General features: G+C 46.9%; 3 protein-coding genes across 3 annotated transcripts; all 3 read left to right on the forward strand.

The window, feature by feature from the left end:
* The first annotated feature begins 5,443 nt into the window (after positions 1-5,443).
* il11a (interleukin 11a) lies at positions 5,444-10,814 on the forward strand. The gene is made up of 5 exons (XM_083678410.1): positions 5,444-5,568; positions 6,379-6,536; positions 9,562-9,654; positions 9,834-9,995; positions 10,314-10,814. The coding sequence occupies exons 1-5, from the start codon at positions 5,562-5,564 to the stop codon at positions 10,491-10,493; spliced, it is 600 nt and encodes a 199-aa protein (XP_083534536.1). The 5' UTR covers positions 5,444-5,561; the 3' UTR covers positions 10,494-10,814.
* Positions 10,815-13,372: 2,558 nt separating this feature from the next.
* On the forward strand, positions 13,373-19,209 carry znf628 (zinc finger protein 628). Its single transcript, XM_083678628.1, has 8 exons — positions 13,373-13,587; positions 13,813-13,885; positions 14,012-14,965; positions 15,191-15,370; positions 15,537-15,897; positions 16,047-16,201; positions 16,440-16,682; positions 16,836-19,209. Exons 1-8 carry the CDS (start codon positions 13,379-13,381, stop codon positions 18,873-18,875), a joined length of 4,215 nt encoding a protein of 1,404 aa, XP_083534754.1. The 5' UTR covers positions 13,373-13,378; the 3' UTR covers positions 18,876-19,209.
* A 1,426-nt stretch (positions 19,210-20,635) lies between these two features.
* On the forward strand, positions 20,636-22,538 carry nat14 (N-acetyltransferase 14 (GCN5-related, putative); the record flags this gene model as incomplete). Its single annotated transcript, XM_083679271.1, has 3 exons — positions 20,636-20,716; positions 20,880-21,182; positions 21,305-22,538. 3 exons carry the CDS (start codon positions 20,636-20,638, stop codon positions 21,758-21,760), a joined length of 840 nt encoding a protein of 279 aa, XP_083535397.1. The 3' UTR covers positions 21,761-22,538.
* Between the last annotated feature and the right edge of the window lie 1,495 nt (positions 22,539-24,033).

A 24,033-nucleotide genomic window follows, 5' to 3' on the forward strand; every position in this document is an offset into this window, starting at 1 on the left:
AGACATACACACACACACACACACACACACACACACACACACACACACACACACACACACAGACATAGACAGAGACAGTGAGGGAAGACTGACAAAGAAACAGAGAATGCGCAAGTAATGTCTCCTGGGCGACTTTGCTACATGCCAAAGAATGTGCTAAAAATAGGATCCCTCTCTCTCTCTCTCTCTCTCTTTTTCTTTTTCTTTTCTCTCTGTCTTTTTCTTTTGGAAGCCTGTATGGGGGTCACTCTGAGGAGGGAGTATTGCAGCCAACTGATAAAAATGGTTAACTATTTACATGCTCACAGGATGTTTCTATTGCCATTTAGAAAGCTGTTGAATTGTGTGTGTGTTGTTGTTGTTTTGTTGTTGTTGTTGTTGTTAGGTGTTTACAGTCTTTTGAACCTCCTAACCCCCACACCCACAGGACCAGAGAGAGAGAGAGAGATGGAGAGATGGAGAGACTGAGAGAGGTGGAAGATTTAGAGTTTTAGAGAGGGAAAGAAACCGGAAGAGAGAGAGAGGAAGAGATAGACAGAGCATAAGAGAGAGTGCGAGGAAGAGATTGAAAGGAGGAAGAGATGGAGAGAGAGAGAGAGAGAGAGAGAGAGAGGGATGCAGACAGGACACACACAATGACAGGGGAGGAAAGAATGTTTAGGGCGACTGAGAATAGGGGGGGGAATGGAGGGAGACGGAGGAGAGAAGGAGGCTGGCCCGGGTTCTCCAGCGCATTAACACCAGTCTGAGATGGAGGGAGGGAGAGATGGAAAGTGTGTTTGCACAGTAAAAAGTTCCTTTTTGCGTGGGTTGCCTGCTCCCCCCCCACCCCTCCCCCTTCCTCCTCTCCCTCTCGCACTCCGTCTGTGACCTATTGCTTCAACTCGTTCATTCAGAGATTTCTTCACTCACAGACGCAAGACAACTTGGAAGGAGTGAGGGAGAGAGAGAGAGAGAGAACGTGAGCGGGAGAGTAATGCAGAGCGAGGGAGGGCTGAGGGAGAGAGTTTCGGCTGGCACTTACAGTCACACACTGACACACACTGACACACACACACACACACACACACTGTACACCCTCACACACTCAAACTGAAACACACACATACACGCACTGTGTTCTGTCACATACCATAGAGTTCAGTTTCCAAACTAAATGTGTGTTGTAAATGTAGGTTTAATAGAGAACTGACTGAAATGTGCTTCTAGTGCTTTCTCTCATCCCTGCCCTTCGCTCTGCGCCGTAAGCTCTGATGTAGTGTAATAATGATGGTGGTTAAACTATAATAATGATGGTGGTTAATGTCCTGTTTTAATGAGTCAATAAAGTCGAGAGCAACAGATGCAGCACAGTGATATCTGCATGCAGTAAACCCAACCAAATGGAAAGGAAGAGAGCTATTGACACGCTTAATTTGTAAATCACGTCCGTGGGGAGTTTTCCCAACGAAAGACCTGCCAGGGAAGAAGGGGGGCGGGGGCCTTGTCGTATATCTGTTGGATGGGAGACAACAGCACATTAACTCTGATCACTGACTGTGAGAAAAGGAGACGTCACTTTATTGCCCAGTGACTATCCTCCCCCCTGTGTGTCAGTATTTCTTTCTCTTTTTCCCCCCAAAAACATTAACACACTCACTTGCTCTCTGACGTAGGTAGATGCATGAGGGGTATTAGGGTGGGAGAGGGGGGGGGGGGGGGGGTGATGATGGTACTAGAGGGGGTGGGGGGGTGGAGGGGGGGAATGGGGGGAATGAGTGTGGGTTACCACGACGATTTCCCAGATAGGATGCTCTATCAAAGTCACACACTGAAGGGAGAAATGGAAAGACGGAGGGAGGGATAGAGTGAGGACGTAGACAGGGGTCAAAGAGGAGAGGAGAGAGTTCAAAGGTCGACCCACTACCCTGTCATAAGAGGGTAAACATTAACAGTAATACGTCGGTCCACTCGTTTCCTTTTGACTGTAAGTGGTTGGTGTGTTTACACAACAGCCTTGTGGAATTCCCTGGAGGAAATGAGAGCAACATAAAAATGATGAATTTATTACCCGCTCGCCTCTAATCCTGTTAGCCGTTCAAGCTTCCTGTGTTCCAGTATTGCGTCATGTTGAACATTCTCACTGTTTACACATGAGGCTCTGAGGTAAGCAGGATAAGAGCTGTAACCCTCAAAACCACCATACAACATTATTGTCCACCTTGAGATGGAAATATACAGTACTCATGGTAATAAATGTTGCCTTTTGCAATATCTCTCCATAGACCTTGTAATGGTCTGGACCATAGTACTCCATGAAGTGTAGGTTACAGGTCTGGATTCCCTGCACCACTTTGCATGAAGGTGACCTTCTTTACTCTGTACTTTGGTAGCCAGAATGTAATTACTCAGTTGTACACAGGAAAATGTACAGGTAAGGTACACAAATCAATGCCTGACTTACGATGAAAGAAAACTGGCCAAATTGTGTTTCAAATAGGTTGCTAGTACTGCTATACTGTGTTTACTTTCACATGTGATTACATCGAGACATTCAGATTCAATTTACACAACACAAGGCCTATGTTATGTTTCTCTCTCTGAGCAATGTGTCTTTTGGCATGGAGTTATACAGAGAGAAATCACGCATGGAGAAATCTAATACAAAACGTGACCAGTTTGACTAAGCAAGTGAAGTGTACCGGTAGTCTGAGTAAAAGGAACCTAATACAAAGCGTGGCCAGTTTGACTAAGTGAGTGAATGTCATCTGAGTAAAGGAAACCGAATGTAAAGTGTGACTAGTTTGACTAAGAGAGTGAAGTTTGTCTGAGTAAAGTTTGTCTGGCACACAGGGCTGGTTTGGGCACTGTCACAGGTTCCCCTTTCTCTGATGTCTTTGAGGTTGCAGTCAGAATGACTCCTCCTCCGGTGGTTTACACGGATTGATGATGTAATGGGTAGCACATGAAGGCCACACACACACATACTCACACACACACACACAAACACACACACACACACGTTCATATACACACATAGACACCACACTCACACCACATAAGCCTACCCATAATTACACAAACACATACAGTACACACCCATCCACACTAAACCTCCCAACAAACAGCCACACACACACACACACACACACACACACACACACACACACACACCATCACACAAAGGCCTTCCCATCACTAATCACACACTTATAAACCATTACATACTGAACTCCACCAGCCAGCCAACCAACCAACACGCATGCACGTATGCACGCACGTATGCACGCACACACACACACACACACACACACACACACACACACACACACACACACACACACACACACACACACACACACACACACACATGACATGGTGACTGTGTGTGACTGATCACTCCTGGCTGATGGTCTGACAGACTCTCTGCTTTAGAACCACCCAGGAGACCCCCATCATGGTAGGCAGCCGAGAGAGGGAACGAGGGAGAGTGACTAACTTCACTCTTTCTTTTCTTCTTTCCCCAGCTGTGTCTTCAAACAGCCCTTTGATGTGGGAAATTAAAAAGAGCGAGTGTGTCAATATCTCCCTCCGTCCTACCACACTCATCCATTTCCTCTCCTTCTCTTCACTTCTCCTCCTTTCCTCTCTTTTCTTCTCTGCTGTTGACCCGGGAAAGGAGAATGTGACCCTTCTCCCCACCTCTACCACCCACCCACTCTGCCCTCATCAGTGTGCGTGTGTTTGTTTGTGTGTGTGTGTGTGTGTGTGTGTGTGTGTGTGTGTGTGTGTGTGTGTGTGTGTGTGTGTGTGTAGGCCCACCATTACACAGTCCTACCCGCAGCATTGTGAATGTCTGTGTATATGTGTGGGTACAGTATTAGGCTCACCACTAATTATTTCTACCCACATCATGAGTGTGTGTCTGTGAATGAGGGGGTCTCCCTCTGACACCCACCCTCGAAGCTTTTTCTTCCTTTTTTGGTGGGTGTGCATCTGTGTGTGTGTGTGTGTGTGTGTGTGTGTGTGTGTGTGTGTGTGTGTGTGTGTGTGTGTGTGTGTGTGTGTGTGTGTGTGTGTGTGCGTGTGTGTGTATGTCTATGTGTGTGTGTAAACGGGTCCATAGGCATGTATGCTGCATTAACTCTGCCTTGATGACTGGAAACTTATTTCTGCCTTTTGCAACAGCGTGCTACGCTTTACTGCACCTGACTGAGTGTTTCCAGGCTACTCTGTCAGGAAGTGAAAGTGTATGTGTGTGTTTGTGTGTGTGGTGTGTGGTGTGTGGTATGTGGTGTGTGTGTGTGTGTATCTGTGTGTGTGTATGTGTGTGTATATACTGTTTTAACCCCATCGCCTTTCCCCTCCCTGTGTCTGTGTTAATGTACTGTGGTGTGGACTGTAGTCCAGTCACTGTTTCTATGCAACACTTAGAGGCCCCTTCTGGACAACACCTCTCTCCTGCTCCGCTCTGTCTCTCACTCTTTCCTTCACCCTGGAGGGGAGAGAGGGAGTGAAAAAAGAAGGGGGGAAAGTGGAAATAACAGGCTGATGTCTCAGGAGGGGCTGTCTGAAAAAAGAGAGGGGGGAGAGAGAGAGAGAGAGAGAGAGAGAGAGAGAGAGAGAGAGAGAGAGATGGTGTTTGCTCTGCCTCTGTGTACAGTATGTGTGGGGAATATGCCATATGTACTTGTATACTGTAAATCCACATTTAGAAACACATAATACACAATTGAGCACAATGAGAAAGGGAGAACAAGGTAGGCCTATAATATCATGTGTAAAGGATACAGGACAGGAGATAGGCTGATATCAAATTAAACAATGGCCTTTTCTAAACTTATGCAGTGATAGAGAGAGAGGGGAAGAGATTTGGAGATGGAAAGATTAGAAGAGACAGATGGACTGATAGACACAGGTAGCGGGATGCGCAGAGGAAGTGCTGGAGATAGCGACAGGACAGACGAGAGAAAGTGATACAGACAGAAAAAAAGAAAAAACAACGGAACGTTTTTTTTTTCATAGACAGGCAGCAGGGAGGGGAGGAGGAAAGAGAGAGAGCGTGTGTGTCTGTGTGTTTTTATGAATGAAGTGACTCAGAGCGGCGATGTGTCATAGGCCCGACGTCTTTATAAAGGAAGTTTTAAACAAGCCTAAACACTTCACTGCGCGAAAAATTGGACTTACGCACACTCGCATCCCTCTCTGCACTGAACCGTCTTTCCCTCTAACCCTCTGTCCATCTGTCTGAGTGTCCGTCTGTCTTTACTATCAGTTCAACAAGACTCTCAGAATTGATCTGAAACTTTACTGAACAAAAAAGTTTGGACGCATTGTTTTTCTTTCTCTATCGGATGGTTCTCAGTCATCCCTCTACGTTCTCATTCATTCATTCTCTCGTTCTTATCCCCTTCTGCTGCTACCTCTTGCCTCCCTCACTCTTTGCGCTGAGTGTGAAGGAGAGAAGAAATCTGGAGCACGTGACAATTTCCGGAGTTCAATTTATTTATTAATTTTCTGTCTTTATTTATTTATTTATCTATTTATTTGTTTGCTATATAATTTCGTGGACCCGAACAAATATGAAGTGTAAGTGTCTATTGTTTTATTCTTCTAAAAACAGTAATTGCTTTTATTGTTTTAGGCTGTCAATTGCTCATTATTGTTATTTGCTTCAACTTTCACACAGTCTATCGGAATATTTATATGCTGAATTCTGCGGGTCCTTAGTTTATGACTCCATATTCAAATGTAATTGCTGTTTATGCAAATATGACGTAATTGACTGTTGATTTAACCATTGACGTTTTAAGGAACCACTGTGTGCGACATTTGTTACTATAATATGCTACCGTAGACACAGTTGCTAAACGTGTAACAAGAACTAAAGTGGTGCTGTAGCCTACTGACTGAGTTCTGGCTTATGTTTCTTGTGGTTTTCCTGTAATTACTGTGGCATTTATCATTTCAACAGCATTGTGGCTCCTCTTTAATACTTACTTCACCTTGTATTTGAACTTGAAAGAGAAAGAATGAATGAGCTTACTGTTACCGTTTGCTCGACTGTATAATTTATGCCACATCCTACAACTGTTGTATCCTATTGCAGGTGTGACAATCCGGAGCATTCATTGGGTTGATTATTGTGAAGGGGTGATAATATTGTGTGTCATACCTCTTAATGATTTAGGGATTTGCACTTAACTTGTGATAACATGATTCTGATGGCGCTACAGTATTCCACACTGCCAAGTCTGAGACTATTGTTTACATTATGGTGCAATAGTTCTCTCGAAAGCTGACAGCGAATAGCCTGAGGTCGTTATCGTTATAGCGAGATGACAGCGCTTCTCCTGCGGTGATATCAACTAATTGCTTCCGTTTCTCCCGCCTCCGCAGTGCTCGTTGACTCCTCCTCGTCTCTGCTCTTCTCGCTGCTATTGGCCCAGCTGCCTTTATTTACCTCTGCTGTGCCCGCCCACCCTCGGCGCCTGCACGACCTGGACAAATTGACCAATCAGACGAAGAATCTGCTGAAGATCACGCAGGATCTTTTGGTGAGTGGGATGTTACATTTAAGGTCGTGTGTTTTGCTTGAGGGCACCAGAGTGACATGTATTGACGGTTGGTACAGGGAGGCCACGCTATTTTTTTTTTCATGTAATGTCACTTGGTCAGTATCCCACACTCTTATCAAAGTTGCTTTTCTGACCTACCACCCCCTCCCGATCGCTATCAGTATGTACTGTGTAAAGGGTGAAAATAGTGGAAAGCATGCCAAGTATTTGCACACTTTACACATAGTGATACAGCTGGCGACCATAAAGAAACGGTCATACAGAAACCTGACATATAGAAACTCTTAAAGTTGTAAAGTTGTAAGAGCTCTTGTGTTGTCATTCACACTACCCCTGCCTCTTACTCCACGACTCTCTGTTGCTCCAACACTTGAGAGGGTTGGAAAGCTGCCCTATTGACTTCCTATTCTCTTGGCTAAGCAGCTTTCAGTGGTCATAGAGTGGGTAAAGAGTCCCTCTGCACTGTGATCAGGGTAGCCAAGGACATTTCTCTGTGAGCTCACACTTAATCCAGCCAGGACACAACAGGGCAGGGGGGTGGGGGGGGGGGGTGGCGGCGGGGGATCTGAGTCAACAACCTCCCGGCCATGTCAGCTGATATCTGAGGCCCTGGTGCACAGAGTAGGGTGATGTTGTCCCCAGATGCTCATCTAGGGTCAGTTATATGTATGTTATAACTAATGGTTAAGGCTGAGATTTGGTGAGGTTCAGCTGATTACTATTACGGTAGAGAGAATAACACGCTCACAGAGAAGGGTTAGGCTACTGCTGGAACTGGTCAACACAGTTTGTTAGTGACAGAAATGTGTATCAATGATATTGTTTGTTTGTTTCTGACAAGGTTGCCATCGAGTAGATCTTTAGTTAAGAGGAGTTTGTTTGGGAGTTTATGTGAACAATGTGAATGTTTTCTGTGTACAGTGCATTGTGCAGTACTGTAAGTGCACTGATTGTAGACAAGGTTAGGATTGTGGGTTGGGAGGGAAATCTGATGTTCAGATCTGTGGTTTAGGGCAACTTCTAACTGGCCCGCATGGCAGTGTGTTTGAACAGGTGAATATGTCCCTATCTTTGGTTACTCATGACTGCTAGAGATTCTATTTTTACATTATTCAAATCAGAAACCACATTTGTTTAAGACATGAAATCCAAAATAGTCACATACTCTCTCTAGATAGAGAGTGTGTCCGTGTGTGTGACTATTATGTACAGTGCCTCTGTATCAGGACATGTTAGTGTTGCTGTAGTCTAATATGGGGGCCAGATGTGAGGAAGTAGCATTATCAAAGAGGGAGTCAGGGACAACACTGCACAGCTACGGCAGTATGCCTCTTTGAAAAATATTTTGTTAGTTTTTCAATTACATGAAGCATTATTTGGGTTTCTTTTCTTCTTGTGTGGAGTTCCACGGAACAGGGGTCAAGGATAGGAAAGAAAAATAGAATGGGAGTCAACGGAAAGTCCCCACAAGAAAGCAATAAAACTGTGGAGAGAGAGAGAGAGAGAGAGAGAGAAAGAGAGAAAGAGAGAGAGAGAAAGAGAGAGAGAGAGAGTGTCTGTGTGTGTGTGTGTGCATGCGTGCGTGCGTGCGTGCGTGCGTGCGTGCGTGCGTGCGTGCGTGCGTGTGTGCAATGTTTCTGCATGTTCATGTGCATACTCCCCTGTGTGTTTGTGTGTGTGTGTGTGTGTGTGTGTGTGTCTGTCTGTCTGTGTGTGTGTGTGTGTGTGTGTGTGTGTGTGTGTGTGTGCGTTGAGAGTGCTGTAAATAGTTGTGGTTGTGTAGGTGTGGTGTTTAGTGTTTGGCTTTTGGTCGCCACAGCACAGTGACCTGATAAAAATCATAGAGATTTATCACATTCAGTATTTGCATTCAGGAAGATGGGTGGGGGGGGGGCAGGGGAGCGGGGATGGGGGGTGGGGGATGGTTGTTGCAAGGTTTAGTCGAGTGAGGTCATGAGCCGCGATGGAGAGAGTGAGAAAGGGAGAATAAGAAGGAGAATTACAGGCTGAGACAGACGAAGCGAAAAGCCTAGAAGATAAAGAGATCAGAGAGAGAGAGAGAGAGAGCGAAAGAGACGGAGGAAGGGGGGGGGGTAAAAAACAAGGAAGGGGAGAAGGTGGAGAACAACAGATGGAGGGGAAAAGAGAGGTGGGAGTGGATGAACTCAGGACCAATCATTAGGCCACAAACATTAGTGAGCCCTTATGAAACATGGCGAGGGATGAAATGAGTTAAAATAGGGCAACAACATCAACAACAACAACAGAAAAACAGATAAAAGTGGTAAAAGCACAATGAGGAAAACAATGCGTAATGCTGATAGAAAGAGGAAACATTAAGTGTACACAAACATAATTGTACCCCATACAGAATGGCACCGCAAATTGTTGTCGTAATGATGTTATGTTGCTCTGCTGACTGGAACTGTGACGCACGCAGCATCAATCATTCTCCTTTGTTTACATTCATAATGTCATCATCCCATCACCTGTATTGGCTCAATGCAAAAAGACCCCATAGCCCAGTTCAGCAACGCCATCAGAACTCCTCAAGTCTCCTGTTAGGTTGTTAGTCTCCCTCTAGTGGCCATTGGGAAGAGCACAGCTGCAAGGTCTAAGGGTGTACACAAGCAGTATAGCAAAGACGTCATACCAGCTTTTTATAGCCACGACCCTGGAGTTTCCCTGCAGCTTTGTGTTGTCTATCCCACTCTGGGCCCTCTTAGTCACTGCAAATGTTGTTATCCTCCCTCCCAGTAGAAAACATCCTGTGGTTTCAGGTCACTTGCTTTCATATTGTTGACTTTTGAGAGGTTTGACTCTGGATGAACTCTCTCTGACACGGCCACAGTTTTCTCAGGGAGAAACCCTCTCTAGACAGACCCAGACAGACCCAGACAGTAAGGTGATCTAGGTGATCTAATATGTTCCTTCTGTGACTGGTGTGAGGATTCACGAATCACGAAGATGTAGTTGTCTGATGTTTGGTGTGTTTCTCTTTCAGAAAGAACATGCGTTCGACACAGACTTGGAACACCACAGATTCAAGTCTCTGCCACCAATGAGCAACAGGGCCAATGATCTCAGCTCCCTTGAGGTAACTGTCTCTTACTCTCTTACACTCTCTCCCTCTCTCTCTCTCTCTCTCTCTCTCTCACTCTCTCTCCCTCTCTCTCTGTCTGTGTGTGTGTCTGTATTTAGTATACTGTTTACCATATTTCATGCTCTGCTACGTGTCCCAGACATGAACTCTCTCTCTCTCTCTCTCTCCTGCAGTTGAAGCCCACCCTTACTCAGCTCCACGCAGACCTCAAGTCATTTGAGCACCACTTTGAGTGGCTGAACAGGGCGTCACGGAGACACCATCACCCCGCTTTGCCCAAACTCTCAGAGATGATCACCTTAATCAAGTCCCTCATCAACCTTCTACAGCGCCAGGTAACAGCTCAGTCTCAATGAGTAACCTACATGGCTGCAGCTATGAAGCAAAGGACAGGACTTGGGTGTGTCCCAATAGTCTGAGGTGGTTTCTCCTCCTTGTCTTGCTCCAAGAGTAAGGATGTGGGTTAGGAGACAAGGAGGGGAAACCACGAGGGAGATGCAGACCTTGTTTAACTGCTGTGGAAGTAGACATAATCCTGTTCTCCCACTTCAGTTCTTGCATTAGGTTTCAAATCATTACAGTATATTACATTACTTTCCTAGCTTGGCAGACAGTAAATCTAAACCATCTTTCTCTCTTTCCTCCTAATGTAGATGGCAAGAGTAGACGCGCAACGGCTCACTCCAGCCTCTCCCTCCTTGCCGACCCACCTCCCCTTCCAGTGGGATGTCCTACAGTCCTCCCAGGAGCTGCTACAGCAGTTCAAACTGTTCTGTGATTGGGCGTATCGAGCGTTTCTCAGTCTCAAGCCCAAAATATCTGCAGTACAATGATTTCTGAACTGCAGCAAAGCACTACAGCCAATAGGAATGCATGGAATCCACACTTTGGCCAATGGGGGATCTAGACCATTTTCAATCCACACTATAACCAATGAACTGTTGTTGATGAACCACCATCTTCACATCATAGCCAATGAGGATGCTCCATGTCCACACTACAGCCAGTTATGGCCCTCGATATTCACACTAAGGCAATAGCCATTTGATTTATGACAAACATGTCAAGTCTCCCCATACTCTTTTCTAAATATGTTGTTCATGACTATTGTTATTTATGTATTTATTTATTTATTGTTAGTTATTTATTGTTATTTATTTGATTTTTGTAACATGTCACTCTGTCATTATTTCCTTACTTTATTGTTGTGAATTTAGTTGCTTGTGTAGCTTGCCCTCAGCCCCTGTCTCTCTTCTTCCATCTCCCCTCCTAAAAAAACAAAAACAAAGAGACCATAAAGTAGCACTTCCTGAATCCCCACAGCCTCTTATGATACTGATTGTATTTCACGTTATTTACGCTCTTGCCTTTTTGTCCTATAAAGTCTTTTCATTTCTTCCAGTAGATGTAGCAAACACTTGGGACAGCGCAAGTTTTCTTTGTTTCTTTCTTACAGTGCTGTACTTTAACTTGTAGATGGATTAGAGGGTTACTCAGAGAATCGTTCCACTATGTTAAATGTGCCACCTGTTTTTGTTTTCAACTGAAAGGAATAAGATTGTGTATTAATCCGTGTCTCACTCAGGATGTTTACACAGTGGAAGTAAATAGTTTCCTTTGTACAAGGTTTGGTTGCTATTTACAGTGCCTGTTTCTCCGTTCCTGTAAAATAAGAGGTGGCATATCTAACATTTTGGTACGGTTTTATGAATATGCCCTGTTGCTAAGCACTGACCTGGGACCTGATTAAATCTCTTTGCACAAACCTGTTAGGATTAGCCTTTTGAATGAGGTAGTTGATCCTGAATCTGTGCCTTGGGGTTCAAATGATTTTTGAGCATTTTATAGCGACATATGAGAAGAAAAAAAAAACAAGCCTTAAAATACTATGTATTGTTATATTGTGATACTATGGTTCTGTACAGTTGTACACATAGGCCTACTTGTACAAGAATGTAAATTGTTGTATACAATGCAATTGTAGTTTTCTATGATATCTAATGTAGAATACCCTGTCAATGCTATCCCTATCATTTGGTCACAATATCAATATTATTTTATTCTAGTATTTTGTTACAGTATTTTCTATTTATTTAACTTTGGTGTATTTATTTATTTGCGCTGCAGAGTAGCAAGTCTCCTCTGCCATTTTTGTACTTTTATACTGTTTATTCCTATTTACTATTATCATTGCTATCATCCATGTTGACATCATTGTAGTACCATTGCCTGAATGTTGTGGACACCCTTTGGGTCTTTTCCACACAGACTGATTGGCCTAAATGTGAAATGTGTGCCTTGGGGAAAAAAAAAAAAAGATAATAAAGAACATGCACAATGCGATTGAGTATCTTTTCATTTATTTCTACAAATAGATACAACACTTTTTCTTCATTTCCCTCCATCCATCTCTATATTTCTTTGGCCCAGCAGCAGCAGCACCCTCATTTAGACTCATTTATCTCACCATCACACAGTGCGGACTGCGTGTACACTACAAAACCCGTCATGCATTGCAACATTATAAGCACAGCAAAAGAGAAACATCTCCCTATTGATCTTCTAATGACTTTTAATGATGTTTGAGGTTATGAAATATATTTATGTGTGATAACAGATATTGAATAATAAACTAAAATAAGAGGTTTGAAGACGTCTAGACTGAAGATTTGACTGTTGAAGCTCTTGACCAATGGCATGTGTTTGTTGGGGGCGGATTGGAGCCAATAGTCAACGTCGTTCTTGGAAGGCGGCAGCGGGTGGGTGACTGCTAGTTAGTTTGTGCTCGGGTTTATTGTTAAGGTTGTATGGACTAGCACTGCGGATCTCAATCCGTTTTTCAAAATATCAACAATACTGAGTGAGTATTGGTTGGAATATTACTTTGCACCATTCCTATAAAACATTACAGCAGAAGAATTTCGCACGACGAAGGCTTAAATAGATCCGCAGGCCAGTTGCAGATGATCTTTTGAAGGCGACCTGTGTCATGTATTTTCTATCACACACTGGCCTGTTTGATAAGAGCAGGGTACATTTGTAATGTGTGCCTTTAATTTGGAGAAAACGATACATATTTTCACGACACAGCAGGGACAGACAGATACTAAACAGAAAGACGGCCAGGGAGGAGGGAGAGAGGAAGAGGAACAGGAGGGAGGGAGGAGGTGGGATTTAAAGGGAAAGGCTAGTCAATATGTTGGCCGATTTTTAACAGTAAGCTGTGGTGAGTGGTTCTTTTGACTTTCCAAATAGTCCTGGACCTTGCTGTTTGTCAATACATTGTCTTTCATTGATTTCAGAGTCACGTGAGAGAAGACTGCCACAACTTGACTGTTTGCACCAGATGTTTCACAACAGAGGACCAACAGTCAAAGTAACAGGTGAAGTTCCAGTAGCGATGAGTGAAACCCAGGAAAAAGAGATGCAGCTCCACCAAGACTAACACACACAAGTTAACACTAAACACTCAATCTGTCAAATCTACAACCTCCTTCCTTACTGTCTCAGCCTGGACATGGCTAACTCAGTGGCCACGCTGGTGGTCCAAGCAGAGCTGTTACCCCCCCAGTCCTCCACCTCCCTCTCCTCCTTCCCATCTCTGCTGGGCTCAGGGGAGGATGGGGAGGAGGACGGGGAGAGGGAAGAGGAGGAGGAGGGCCAGAGGAGGGGAGGGGAGGGTGGAGAGGAGGTGGTTCTGACAGGTGTGGGGGTGGAGATGGTGACATCATCGTCTGTCGTGGTGGCCATGCCCCAGCACCAGGAGAACCCTGACCACCCGTTCCAGTGCCTGGACTGTGGGAAGAGCTTCAAGTGGTCGTCCAGGCTGACCCACCACCAGCGCAGCCACAACAACGAGAGGCCCTACCGCTGCAACCTCTGTCCCAAGGCCTTCAAGGGCTCCTCCGCCCTACTCTACCACCAGAGGTATGGGAGGGAGGGAGGGAGGGAGGGAGGGATTAACAGATTAGAGAGGGGAGGACTGAGACTCTCAAACTGTTAGTATAGAATTTCGGAAAGGCCTGATGAACTGAGTAGTCAATACAAGTGTTGATGCCTATTGTAGCCAGTAGTATGGTAGACCGGTAGACCGGTAGGCTACATAAATTGAGACAGAAAAGTTTTTCCAAGTGTGTTTGTTTTCTTTTGCAGGTCTCATTCGGGCGAGAAGCCCTATAAGTGCGACGACTGTGGCAAAGCCTTCAAACGCTCCTCTCTACTCCAGGTGAGTCACTCTGTCTATCTCTGGGGACTGCGTGGGAGAGGATGGGAGAGGATGGGAATTTTGCATGTGAGAGACCAGTTATAGCCGGGTTATCATCTGCCTCCTCCTCTCCCTGTCTGTCTCCAGGTTCATCGCAGTGTCCACACAGGCCTGCGCACCTTCCAGTGCCACTACTGCCCCCTCACCTTCAAGTGGAGCTCCCACTACCAGTACCACCTGCGCCAGCACACAGGCGAGTGTCCCTACCCCTGCGACAGCTGCCCAAAGGCCTTCAAGAACTCCAGCAGCCTGCGGCGGCATAAGAACGTCCACCTAGGCCTGAAGCCCTACGTCTGCACAGTGTGTGGCAAGGCTTTCACTCAGTCCACCAACCTCAGACAACACACGCGGATACACACAGGCGAGAGGCCCTACGTGTGCGGAGAGTGCGGGCGCACCTTCACACATTCCTCCAATCTGGCCCTGCACCGGAACTCTCACAGCGCAGAGGGGAAGGGGGTGAGGACAGGCGCAGGGGTCGGGGAGAGGCAGGTGGTGGTGGGGGAGATCAAGGAAGTGGTGGTCGGGCAAGAGGAAGTGACGTCGTCGATGTTGACAGACATGGTCAGTTTCGTGACCCAGGAGGAGGCGGCGGTCGGGGTCGGGGTCGGCGTCGGGGAGGTGTTCCTGTCCCACCACCACGCCTCCTCGTCGGGTCAAACCCAGACCCTCCTCCCCCAGCTCACCCTCACCACCACGGGGGGAGCCGTGTGTACGTCCAGGGCCATCGGGACGGAAGTGCACGTGAGCACGGACACAGGCGCCAGTGTGCTGCTGTACAGCTGCGGCAGCTGCAACCACACCTTCATTTCTCGCACGGAGCTGGAGGACCACCAGAGCATGCACATGGGCCCAGGCGGGGAGGGAGGAGACGGGGGTGCGGGGGTGGGTGAGGGGGCGGGGGGTGTCGGGGTGGGGTACGGGGTGGGAGCGGGGCACCTCCTGGCCGACTTTGAGGAGGTGGTGGAGACGACGATGGTGGCTGAGAACGGACACGGAGCGGTGGAGCTCCTGGGACTAACGGGGGGAGCGGATGGAGGGGTGAGTGCTGCTGGATAGAATGACAAGAAGAGGGATTAGATTGAAGTTGAACTGCATTGTGAGTGAAATGTGATGTGTGGATCACAAATGTGTGTATCACATTTTAATTGTGGAGCTCTTTATTGTGGAGTGATTATACAGAGATTGACGTGGATGATGGGAAATAGTTGACTTTTGTCTCCTGGGTCTGTTCAATGACATCCTCCCCCCTCTATGTGGTCCTAGAATGTGGGGAGCACCCAGGCCCAGTTTGACCTGCTCCAGAGCTTTACTGCGGTGGCTCAGATCCCCTCTGAGACAGGGGAGCGGGCAGTCCATGCCACAGGGACAGGAGTGGGCACCGAGTGTGCCTACTGTGGCAAGAGCTTCAAGACCAGTGGTGGGCTCAACAGACACCTGGCGCAGGTAGGAATTATTGGTATAGTGCTAATGGTGAAATGTATTTCTAAACAGCAGCACGTCTTGTCCATGGCCCACAGGGGACAATTAACCTTTTCTTATGTTCGCTCATCTTCAAAGGTCTGAAGTTGTTTTGATAACCCTCTCCTTCTCTTCCCGCCCCCCCCCCCAGGCCCACTCCCTCTCCCCCTCCCAGTCTCGCTCTCAGTTCAGCTGCTCGGCCTGCGACCGCTCTTTCCCTCTCCTCTCCTCCCTCCTCACCCACCAGCACTCCCACACCCCGGAGCAGCGTCTCCTGGCCGAGGCGGAGGCAGAGATTGTGTGCCCCCCCTCCCTGTCCCTGTCCCTGCCCATGCCCTCCTCCCCCAGCCAGGCAGACAAGCACCAGGAGCCCCAGGGGGAGATCCATGTCAGCCTGATCGCTGTGACAGAGGAGGGGGAGAGGGAACAGGTCAAACCTGTCACGCGTGCCGGGGGGAAGGGCCAGAGGAGGGGAGCGGCCAGCAAGACCACCATAGCAGGGGGCAACAATGGTAAGAGAGGGTTTTTAGAAAACTTTATTTACACATAAAGAAATGGCAGATGGGCAATACCACTTTTAGGAATAGAATGTAATAGTAAATACAATAAAAAAACTGGCAAAGAAAAATTCCAACGTTCCTCTCCTGTCTGTGTGACACAGAGAGGCCGTACCGTTGCTCAGAGTGTGGGAAGGCCTTTAAGGGTTCGTCAGGACTGCGCTACCATATGAGGGATCACACAGGAGAGAGACCCTACCGCTGCACGGAGTGTGGCAAGAGCTTCAAGAGGTCCTCACTGCTCTCCATACATCAGAGGGTAAGATCAGTCAATCACATGTTATTGACATGACATGGAAGTACTGTCTGTCTATATGGCTTTTTACTCATTGATGTCTCTATGTATGTCTGCTTGTCTTTTGGTTCATGAGCATATTGGTTTATTTCTCAACAGTAAACTGAATTGACCGTTTCTGTTTCACAAATGTCTTCATGTCATTCACATTCAATACTGCATCCACCTTCCACTTTAACCCCCTCCCCGCTTCCCCCTCCAGGTGCACACAGGGGTGCGGGCCTTCCAGTGCCCCTACTGCCCCCTCACCTTCAAGTGGAGCTCCCACTACCAGTACCACCTGCGCCAGCACACGGGTGAGAGGCCCTACGTGTGCAAGGAGTGTGGCAAGTCCTTCAAGAACACCAGCTGTCTGCGCAGACACAGCCAGATGCACTCAGGCCTGCGCCCACACACCTGCCCCATCTGCTCCAAGTCCTTCTCCCAGACCTCCAACCTCAAACAGGTCAGGAGGCTGGGGCTTTGGGTCAACCTGGAGAGGGAATGACAATTGTGTTGTGCTTGATATATACTGTACAATTGACCATTTTGTCAAAGCTCAAAAATACTCGCCTTTTTCTCTCTCTCCCTCTCTTTCTTTCTCTCCCTCTCTAAATAGCATGAGCGCACACACTCCGGCGAGCGGCCCTTCCAGTGCGCCCAGTGCCACAAGAGCTTCACACACTCCTCCAACCTCCAGCTCCACCTCCGCACACACTCCTCACGCAAGGACTTCAAGTGTCCCTTCTGTGGCAAGGAGTTTGTCATGCACTCCTACCTGCAGAGGCACATGCGCACCCATGCCAACGGGACTGCTGGAGGGGGGGGTGGTGGTGGGGGCAAGGAGGGGGGGAGGGTAGGGAAAGGTGGCGGTGGGGGGATGACGGCCACCACTACCCTCCTCAACCCCATCACCCTGGAGACGACGGGGAACTCGGGAAGCCTGATCGTGTCCCAGCCGGCGTTGGATATTCCTCCCAACACATCCCAGAATTACTTCATGATCCAGACCGCTAGCGGGCTACAGCTCATCCCCCTCTCGGCCCCTACTCCCGCCCCCCCTCCCCCCCCCCCTCCGCCTCCCCCCCAGCCTCAGGCCCAGAACTACATCCTCCTACAATGCCCATCCACCAATGGGAGCCAGCCCAGTTTGATTCTGGTCCCAACCAATTCCCCGCCCAATCCAGAGCCCCAGGCTCTCCCCATGGTCCAGAACATCCCGGGTCTCCAGACAGTTCTAAACCCCGCCCAGACCCAGATCCCACATTTCCAGACCATATCCCAGCAACAGCAACAGACCAGGTACATCATCACCAACAACAACAACAACAACAACAACGTAAACACTCCCGTTGCCAAGACAACACAGAACTTCTCCACCAACTCCATGCTGAACAAGCCCATATTAGGGAAAAGCACACGGACAGCCAGGACCAGGAGGGGGCGGAAACCCAAAGCCGGCCCTCGGAAACCAACCGGTCCCATTGTCAGCCAGTTAGGGGGTGTGGCTATGTCTGTATCGAGCACTAATGTTACTAGCCTCACTCAAACCATTGTTACTGCTGCTGCTAACACTATGACATCATCATCATCATCTGTACTCACTGAGTCCCCCTGTCCCCTGTCAACATCCTCCCAAATATGTGTTTCTGTCTCTACTGTTTCTACCCAAGCCTCTACCTCAGCTCCCGTTACCACGGTTACCCCAGCCTCACAAACCCCCTCTGACGCTGCTGCCTGGGCTGGGGAACCCCATACATCCCTCCAGGAGGGGAAGACACAGGAGGCCATGACAGGAGAGCAATATGTCCTCTGCTTCGAGAAAGAAGGGGGGAAGAAGGAGGGGGTGAATATAGAAGGGGAGGGAGGAGAGTCATACGTGTTAGAGTTTCAGGGAGAGGGGTCTGGAGAGGGAGGACAAGTAAGGATGGGCGGAGAGGGGGATGGCGAGTCGTACGTGCTGCGGTTTAGGACAGAGGGAGAGAACGAGGGAGATGGAGGAAAGGATAAAGGGGAGGTGATGTCGTTTAACCTGCTGAAGGAGTGGGGAGGAGAGAGGGAAGGAGAGAGGCCGGCTGGAGAGGAGGGCGGGGAGGGAGAGTCCTTCGTCCTTCACTTCCAAACAGAGACACAGAATGAGGAAGGGAACACCTCCAATACTGGCTATCCAGAAGGCCCGAACAACAACCTAGAACTTTCCTGCCAGCCTAACCAGGCCTTGGTGCCTCTGGGCAGGCAGGAAGTGGTGTTTGAGCTGGGGGATGAGACCAAGATGGAGGCGCAGGGGTCTGGGGAGAGTGTGCAGATGATAGCCCTGATAGAGGGTCAAGGAGGTGGGGTAGGAGAGGGGGGCAGCTACAGTGAGGCAGGAGGGGCAGTTGGGGAAAGTGGAGGAGCGATGGAAGGTATCTTTCAGCTGGAGGGAGGAGAGGGAATAGTCATCATTGAGGTCAGTACCAGCAGTCTTAGAGAAGGAGGGATGAACAGAGGAGGGGAAGGCCGGAGCACAGAGAGGAATGAAGTGAAAGGAGAGAATGACAAAGAATGGAATTCGGCTGAAAATACTGAAGGAGAGACTGGAATGAATGAAGAAGAAATCACAACCACGAATGGCCCCACAACCATCTCTCATGAAACACAATTTTCAATTGACTCTTAATAAACTGAATGTGTGTGTTTGTGTGCGTGTGTGTGTGTATGAGTGCGAATTGTGTTTTTTTCAAGACAGTTTTAAATCATTACTGCTACTCACATGGAATGGGAGGAAGTGTCAGGCAAGGGAGTTACTGCACGTTGTAATGCCCTGGTGTCAGGAACCATAAAGAGACTGTTAACAAAGATGGACCTTGGAAAAATACTAAAATGTTATTAGTTTTAAATATACTGTCATGTTGACAGTGTGTGTATAAAATGCCTTTTTTGTGAATACATGTCTATATTTGCTCTGTTGCACTGTAAATATTGATACTAGAGAATAGTAAGTATTAATAAAGTTGTTGATAACATTTTAATCTCTCCACCCCTATGTCTGATGCAGGCTTGTTTTGATAAGTTGTGTGCGGTGTCTTTGCAAAAATCTGACTGACATTTATTATGACTGACTCCGTTATTATTATGGGAAATAGCGGTCCTTTTACGCCGCTCCCACATTCACGTACTAGATTACGTAGTACAGTTTTACACAACGCAAATCGCGTAAATTAACATTCTGGAAAATAAACACGAAAATAAAGATACGTAACCGTGTGTTCCGAAATAGATTACTACGGCAGTATCGTAAGTCATTCAGTCAAACATAAGAGATGTCGGTGTAAAGAAATAGATCACACAGTGAAGAATTAAAGGAATTTCCTTGCATTTAGCGTGTGTGAAGCACGGCTAGTGCACGGTAAGTGGCTTCGGGTGGTTTTAACGAGTCGAGTCGATCTTTTTTGTAAGATAGCCTATATGTATTGCGTGCGATTTGCAAAGAGACCTTCTACACTCACCATATAAGGATTTAAACATGTCCATGGTTTTAGACTCCACATATGAACTGATATTGTCTACTATGATTTGCCCTTCAGTTTTCGTTTGTAAGCGTGAAGGCGTCAATTTCCTCTTATTCTAGGCCTTCATTAGCTAATGTCTGTTATATTTATTTACATTTCATGTAAATAAATATTCGTCATACAAGGCTAGCAGCAGCATGGCCAACATATGCGCTCAACAGACAAATCCTCTGTATAATCCCCGTGTTGTTTGGGGGAAAACATACTCTACATTCTCTACACATTGTATCAACATGTGCCAGTGAAGCGATCTGTTGATGCATTGTTACCACAAAGTAGCCTCGGTTGTTTTTTTGGCACAATTGTCTACCTCCAGTCATATGTGCTATAAACACGTGAACAGACCATTTCAAGTCTTTTCCCAAGAGCCATGGCATGATATCCTAAAATACTTGGGCCAAAAATAGCCCAACACATTTTTACCCCCTCCTCCATCCAATAGGCCGATGAGGTATTTTTTTTACTTTGAAATGTAAATGGTTTTATTCCATGCTGCTTTGAAGATATTACCATGTAGTCACTGCTTTGGCAACCACAATGTACTGTAATTACACAGGTGCAGATACATAAGACACAACGATCAGTTAAACAATGATTGCATTGTAGTGTAATTGAACAATTCAAATTCATGATGGCTAGTAGCTTAGGTATTGTGTTATTTCGTGTTACAAACAAAAAAGAACAATTGTGAATCTTGTCATGTGTAAACCTGAGTTTCTCCATGTTTTTGTTGTTCTTTTTACAGTAGACCAGCGTTGGTGTGTATGTCGGTGTGTAAGAGGAGGTGTGTGTAAAGGGTGAAGGGTGGTGGTGTGTGAGGTGTGTGTAGGGTGGTGGTGTGTGAGGTGTGTGTGAGAGAGGCCCAGTCATGGTGAAGCTGGAGCTAAGTCAGGTGGTGATGCGGAGGATGAGAGAGGAAGACATAGATATGGTCAAAGGCCTAATCAAGGTACAGTGGGTGTTTATTCCGTAAACTAAACATGGATACATCCAAACACACACATACTACACGCACACGCACACACGCACACATACTTACACACTTGGAGGCTTTGTCACGATACCAATCCATCTCTCTCTCTCTCTCTCTCTCTCTCTATCTCTCTCTGTAGGAGGGCAGCCAGGGCACAGAGAACCGTCTCATCCTGCACATCCTCACTCGTCCTCTCTGCCTCCTCCTCCTGGCCACCGTCTCCTCCGTCCTCCGCTGCCTCCTTCACTTCATCCTGGCCCTCTCCGTTCCTGTCTTCCTGCTCATCATCTTCCTCAAGCTCACCATGCCCCGCTCCACTGGGGTCCTGGGCACCAGCCGCCCCTACTGGGACTATGTTGGCAGCAGCTACCGAGGGCCGCAGGACCAGACTCTCCCCAACCCTTACAGCAGGATCAGCGGCAAACCCCAGGGGGAAAAGAAGGTTGGTTTGGTTAACCGTTGACTTGCTGTTCCTATACATGTTTAATGACTGTCTAGTTCTTGTGATGTCTTTCGCTTAATTTCTGTTGTTCTTAGCCTCATGTCCCTCTCTTTGACTTGAAGGCCAAACGCAGGAACAGTCCCAAGGAGAGGGAGAAAGAGAAAGACGAGAAGGTAGACGTGGAGCGGGAGAAGGCGGCGGGGCAGGTGTGGGTGGCGGACTGTGAAGGGGAGATCGTGGGCTGCGTGTTCAAGGAGGGTGACAGGAGGATAGGGATCAGGAGGATCTGCAGGGTGGTGGTGGGCTGCTGGTACCGCAAGGAGGGCCTGGGGAGGCTGCTGGTCCAGAGTCTGGAGCTGAGGGAGAGGGAGGCCGGGGCACGGAGGGTCTATGTCCACATTCCATACCCCTCCAAAACAGGAGAGGCCTTCTTCAGGAAGCTGGGCTACCGCATGCAAGGAGAGAGCACGTATGGGGAGGAAGAGGAGGAGGAGGAGGAGGAGGAAGAGCTAGAGAAGCCGGAGAGGGCGTTTCTGGGGTTCCATGTGACCAAGGTGTTTTTTAAAAACCTGAAGTGATGGAGGCGAGACACACACTACAGCGAAGGGAATGTGAAGGAGAACAAGGGGGATGTTTAAAAAGGCAGAATGGAGCCCCTGAGAGACTAAAGGAAGAGGAGAGAGAGGGAGAGATGAGAAAGAGGTGTACTGTATTTCTTAAAGGGGGAATCTGGGATTCAAACAACAACAAAGCGGTCTCCCCGCCACTTTTTTAGTTAACAGCTGAGGGATGGAGCTGGAGAAATGTAACCACTCTCAATTTCATAGACGGAACTATGAATGCAAGGACTGACCACCCATGAGTTTAAAATTATAATTTTAACCTGTTTTGAAGCTATACAGTGTTTGTTTACTGTACAATTACATTGTTCTCAAACAATGGAGTAAAACAAGCTTATTTTGTGGGTTCTGGTAGGAAAAGACAGTTGAACTAAGCTCATGAGGCATTTATAAGTTATCTTCTTAAAGAATCAATGGCTATATATCATACACTTGAAAGTAAAAAAAGTGTATGTACTGCACCAATCCCAGATTGCCCCTTTAAGAAGGCATAAGGCAATGATGTGAGGGTAGCTAAACTTAAATGCCACTTGCTCAAATGTTTTGTTTTCTTTTGTGCTAATTTGTGTTATTTATTTCCATATTTATTTATGTAGGCTTAGAGTATGTATTGCTTTTGAGTTGTCAAAGTTTCAATAATTATGCCTCATTTAAGGTGAACAATGTACAGGAAACTCTTAATTCCTGTAAAAACTATTTCTTCTTCAAAATGTACTCTCTTATGTTTTGTCTTAGGCAACCGTTTTCTCAAAACTTGTTGTTTGAAAGCAAAATCGAATATTTTATGTAAAATATGTCCGTTTCTAGAACAATATGTTTGTCTGTTTTTTTATTTGCAAAGTGTGTGTGTGTGTGTGTGTGTGTGTGTGTGTGTGTTTGTGTGTGCGTGTGTGTGTGTATGTGTGAGCGTACGTGTGTACGTGGGTGCAGATGTATCAGTGAGTATACACTTACTGCATGTGAGGAAGTGTGTGGTTTTCTGTGAGTGTGCAGAACTCTCGCCCTTTCACCTCTCTCTTCTCTCACTTCTTCTCACCTGCACCTGTCTGTGGCCTCCCTCGTGATGAGTCTGCAGAACATGTTGGCAACTTATCAGCCCTCTCACTCTTTTCTTCTACTTCTTCTTCTTCTTCTTCCTACTCATTTCTTGATACAGCATCAATTCATTCAGCATTCATCACTGATTCAGCAATTCATTCAGCATTCATCATCCCTGACAGTGATACTCACACACAGAGCCCTCAGTTTTGTCTGATCATGTGACCTGACCAGGAAGAACTTAGGACCCTACATCATGCACCTGTTCATGCTGTTCACAGCCGGTCAGGAAGATCACTACCGGTCATTGTCCCGTCCCTGCTATTGTTCTGGCTGATTTTTGTTTGTTGTTTGTTTTGGTGTCTTACACACGACACGTACGGTGTCACGGCATATTAGCCATAAAAAGAGCACAAGATACAGTACACTGTGGTATAAGTATGCTTGAAGAATGATGTTGTGCTGTGAGCTGGTGAATGACAGTTTGTGTGTGGGTGGATGGGGATACGTACCTCTGCTTATCAGTCCCATGGAGGACTAACCTAAATTAGCGTGTGGTTAGCTAGGCTTGTGTTCACCGTGCTAACCTCAGACAGTATCATAACTACATTAACCTGTCTCACACACACACACACACACACACACACACACACACACACACACACACACACACACACACACACACACACACACACACACACACACACACACACACACACCACCGGATGTTTGTACAGTAAATAGGTAGAGGTGTGTGTGTGTCTTTTGTCTTTGTGTGTGTGGAGGTGTGGGAGGTTCTCTCCTGATGCAAATGCTGAGTGGAGAAACCCACCCAAGGTTATTGTGCATCTTGGCCAATTTAATTGCTTGATTAGAACACATCCTTAGAATGAAGTATCATTTCAATAAAAAAAATAAAAAAGTTCATTGAATATTAACATGCACACAACCACATTTCTTTCCTATGTACTGTAGTGTTGGGAATACATATCCCATTGCTTATGTTACCATACACCAGATAAACACTCCCATAAACTCATTGATCCATGCATGTCACTGCAGAGAACATGCAGATGCAGCTATGTGTGTGGGAGTCATTTTCATCCATAAAATAGTGTCATTGTAGCCTTGTCTGGTCATTAGATGGTTCAGAGTCACCATCAGGCTCTTTACATGACTGGCCGCTTGCAGAC

This window comes from Argentina silus (assembly GCF_951799395.1).
Source record: "Argentina silus genome assembly, chromosome: 10".
NCBI lineage: Eukaryota > Metazoa > Chordata > Actinopteri > Argentiniformes > Argentinidae > Argentina > Argentina silus.

Coding starts and splice junctions, on each gene's coding strand:
- znf628 (XM_083678628.1), top strand. CDS start 13,379: ATGGTGACATCATCGTCTGTCGTGGTGGCCATGCCCCAGCACCAGGAG. Junction 15,898..16,046: donor CATAGCAGGGGGCAACAATG/GTAAGAGAGGGT, acceptor TGTGTGACACAG/AGAGGCCGTACCGTTGCTCA. Junction 16,202..16,439: donor TGCTCTCCATACATCAGAGG/GTAAGATCAGTC, acceptor TTCCCCCTCCAG/GTGCACACAGGGGTGCGGGC.
- il11a (XM_083678410.1), top strand. Junction 9,655..9,833: donor ATGATCTCAGCTCCCTTGAG/GTAACTGTCTCT, acceptor TCTCTCCTGCAG/TTGAAGCCCACCCTTACTCA. Junction 9,996..10,313: donor TCAACCTTCTACAGCGCCAG/GTAACAGCTCAG, acceptor CTCCTAATGTAG/ATGGCAAGAGTAGACGCGCA.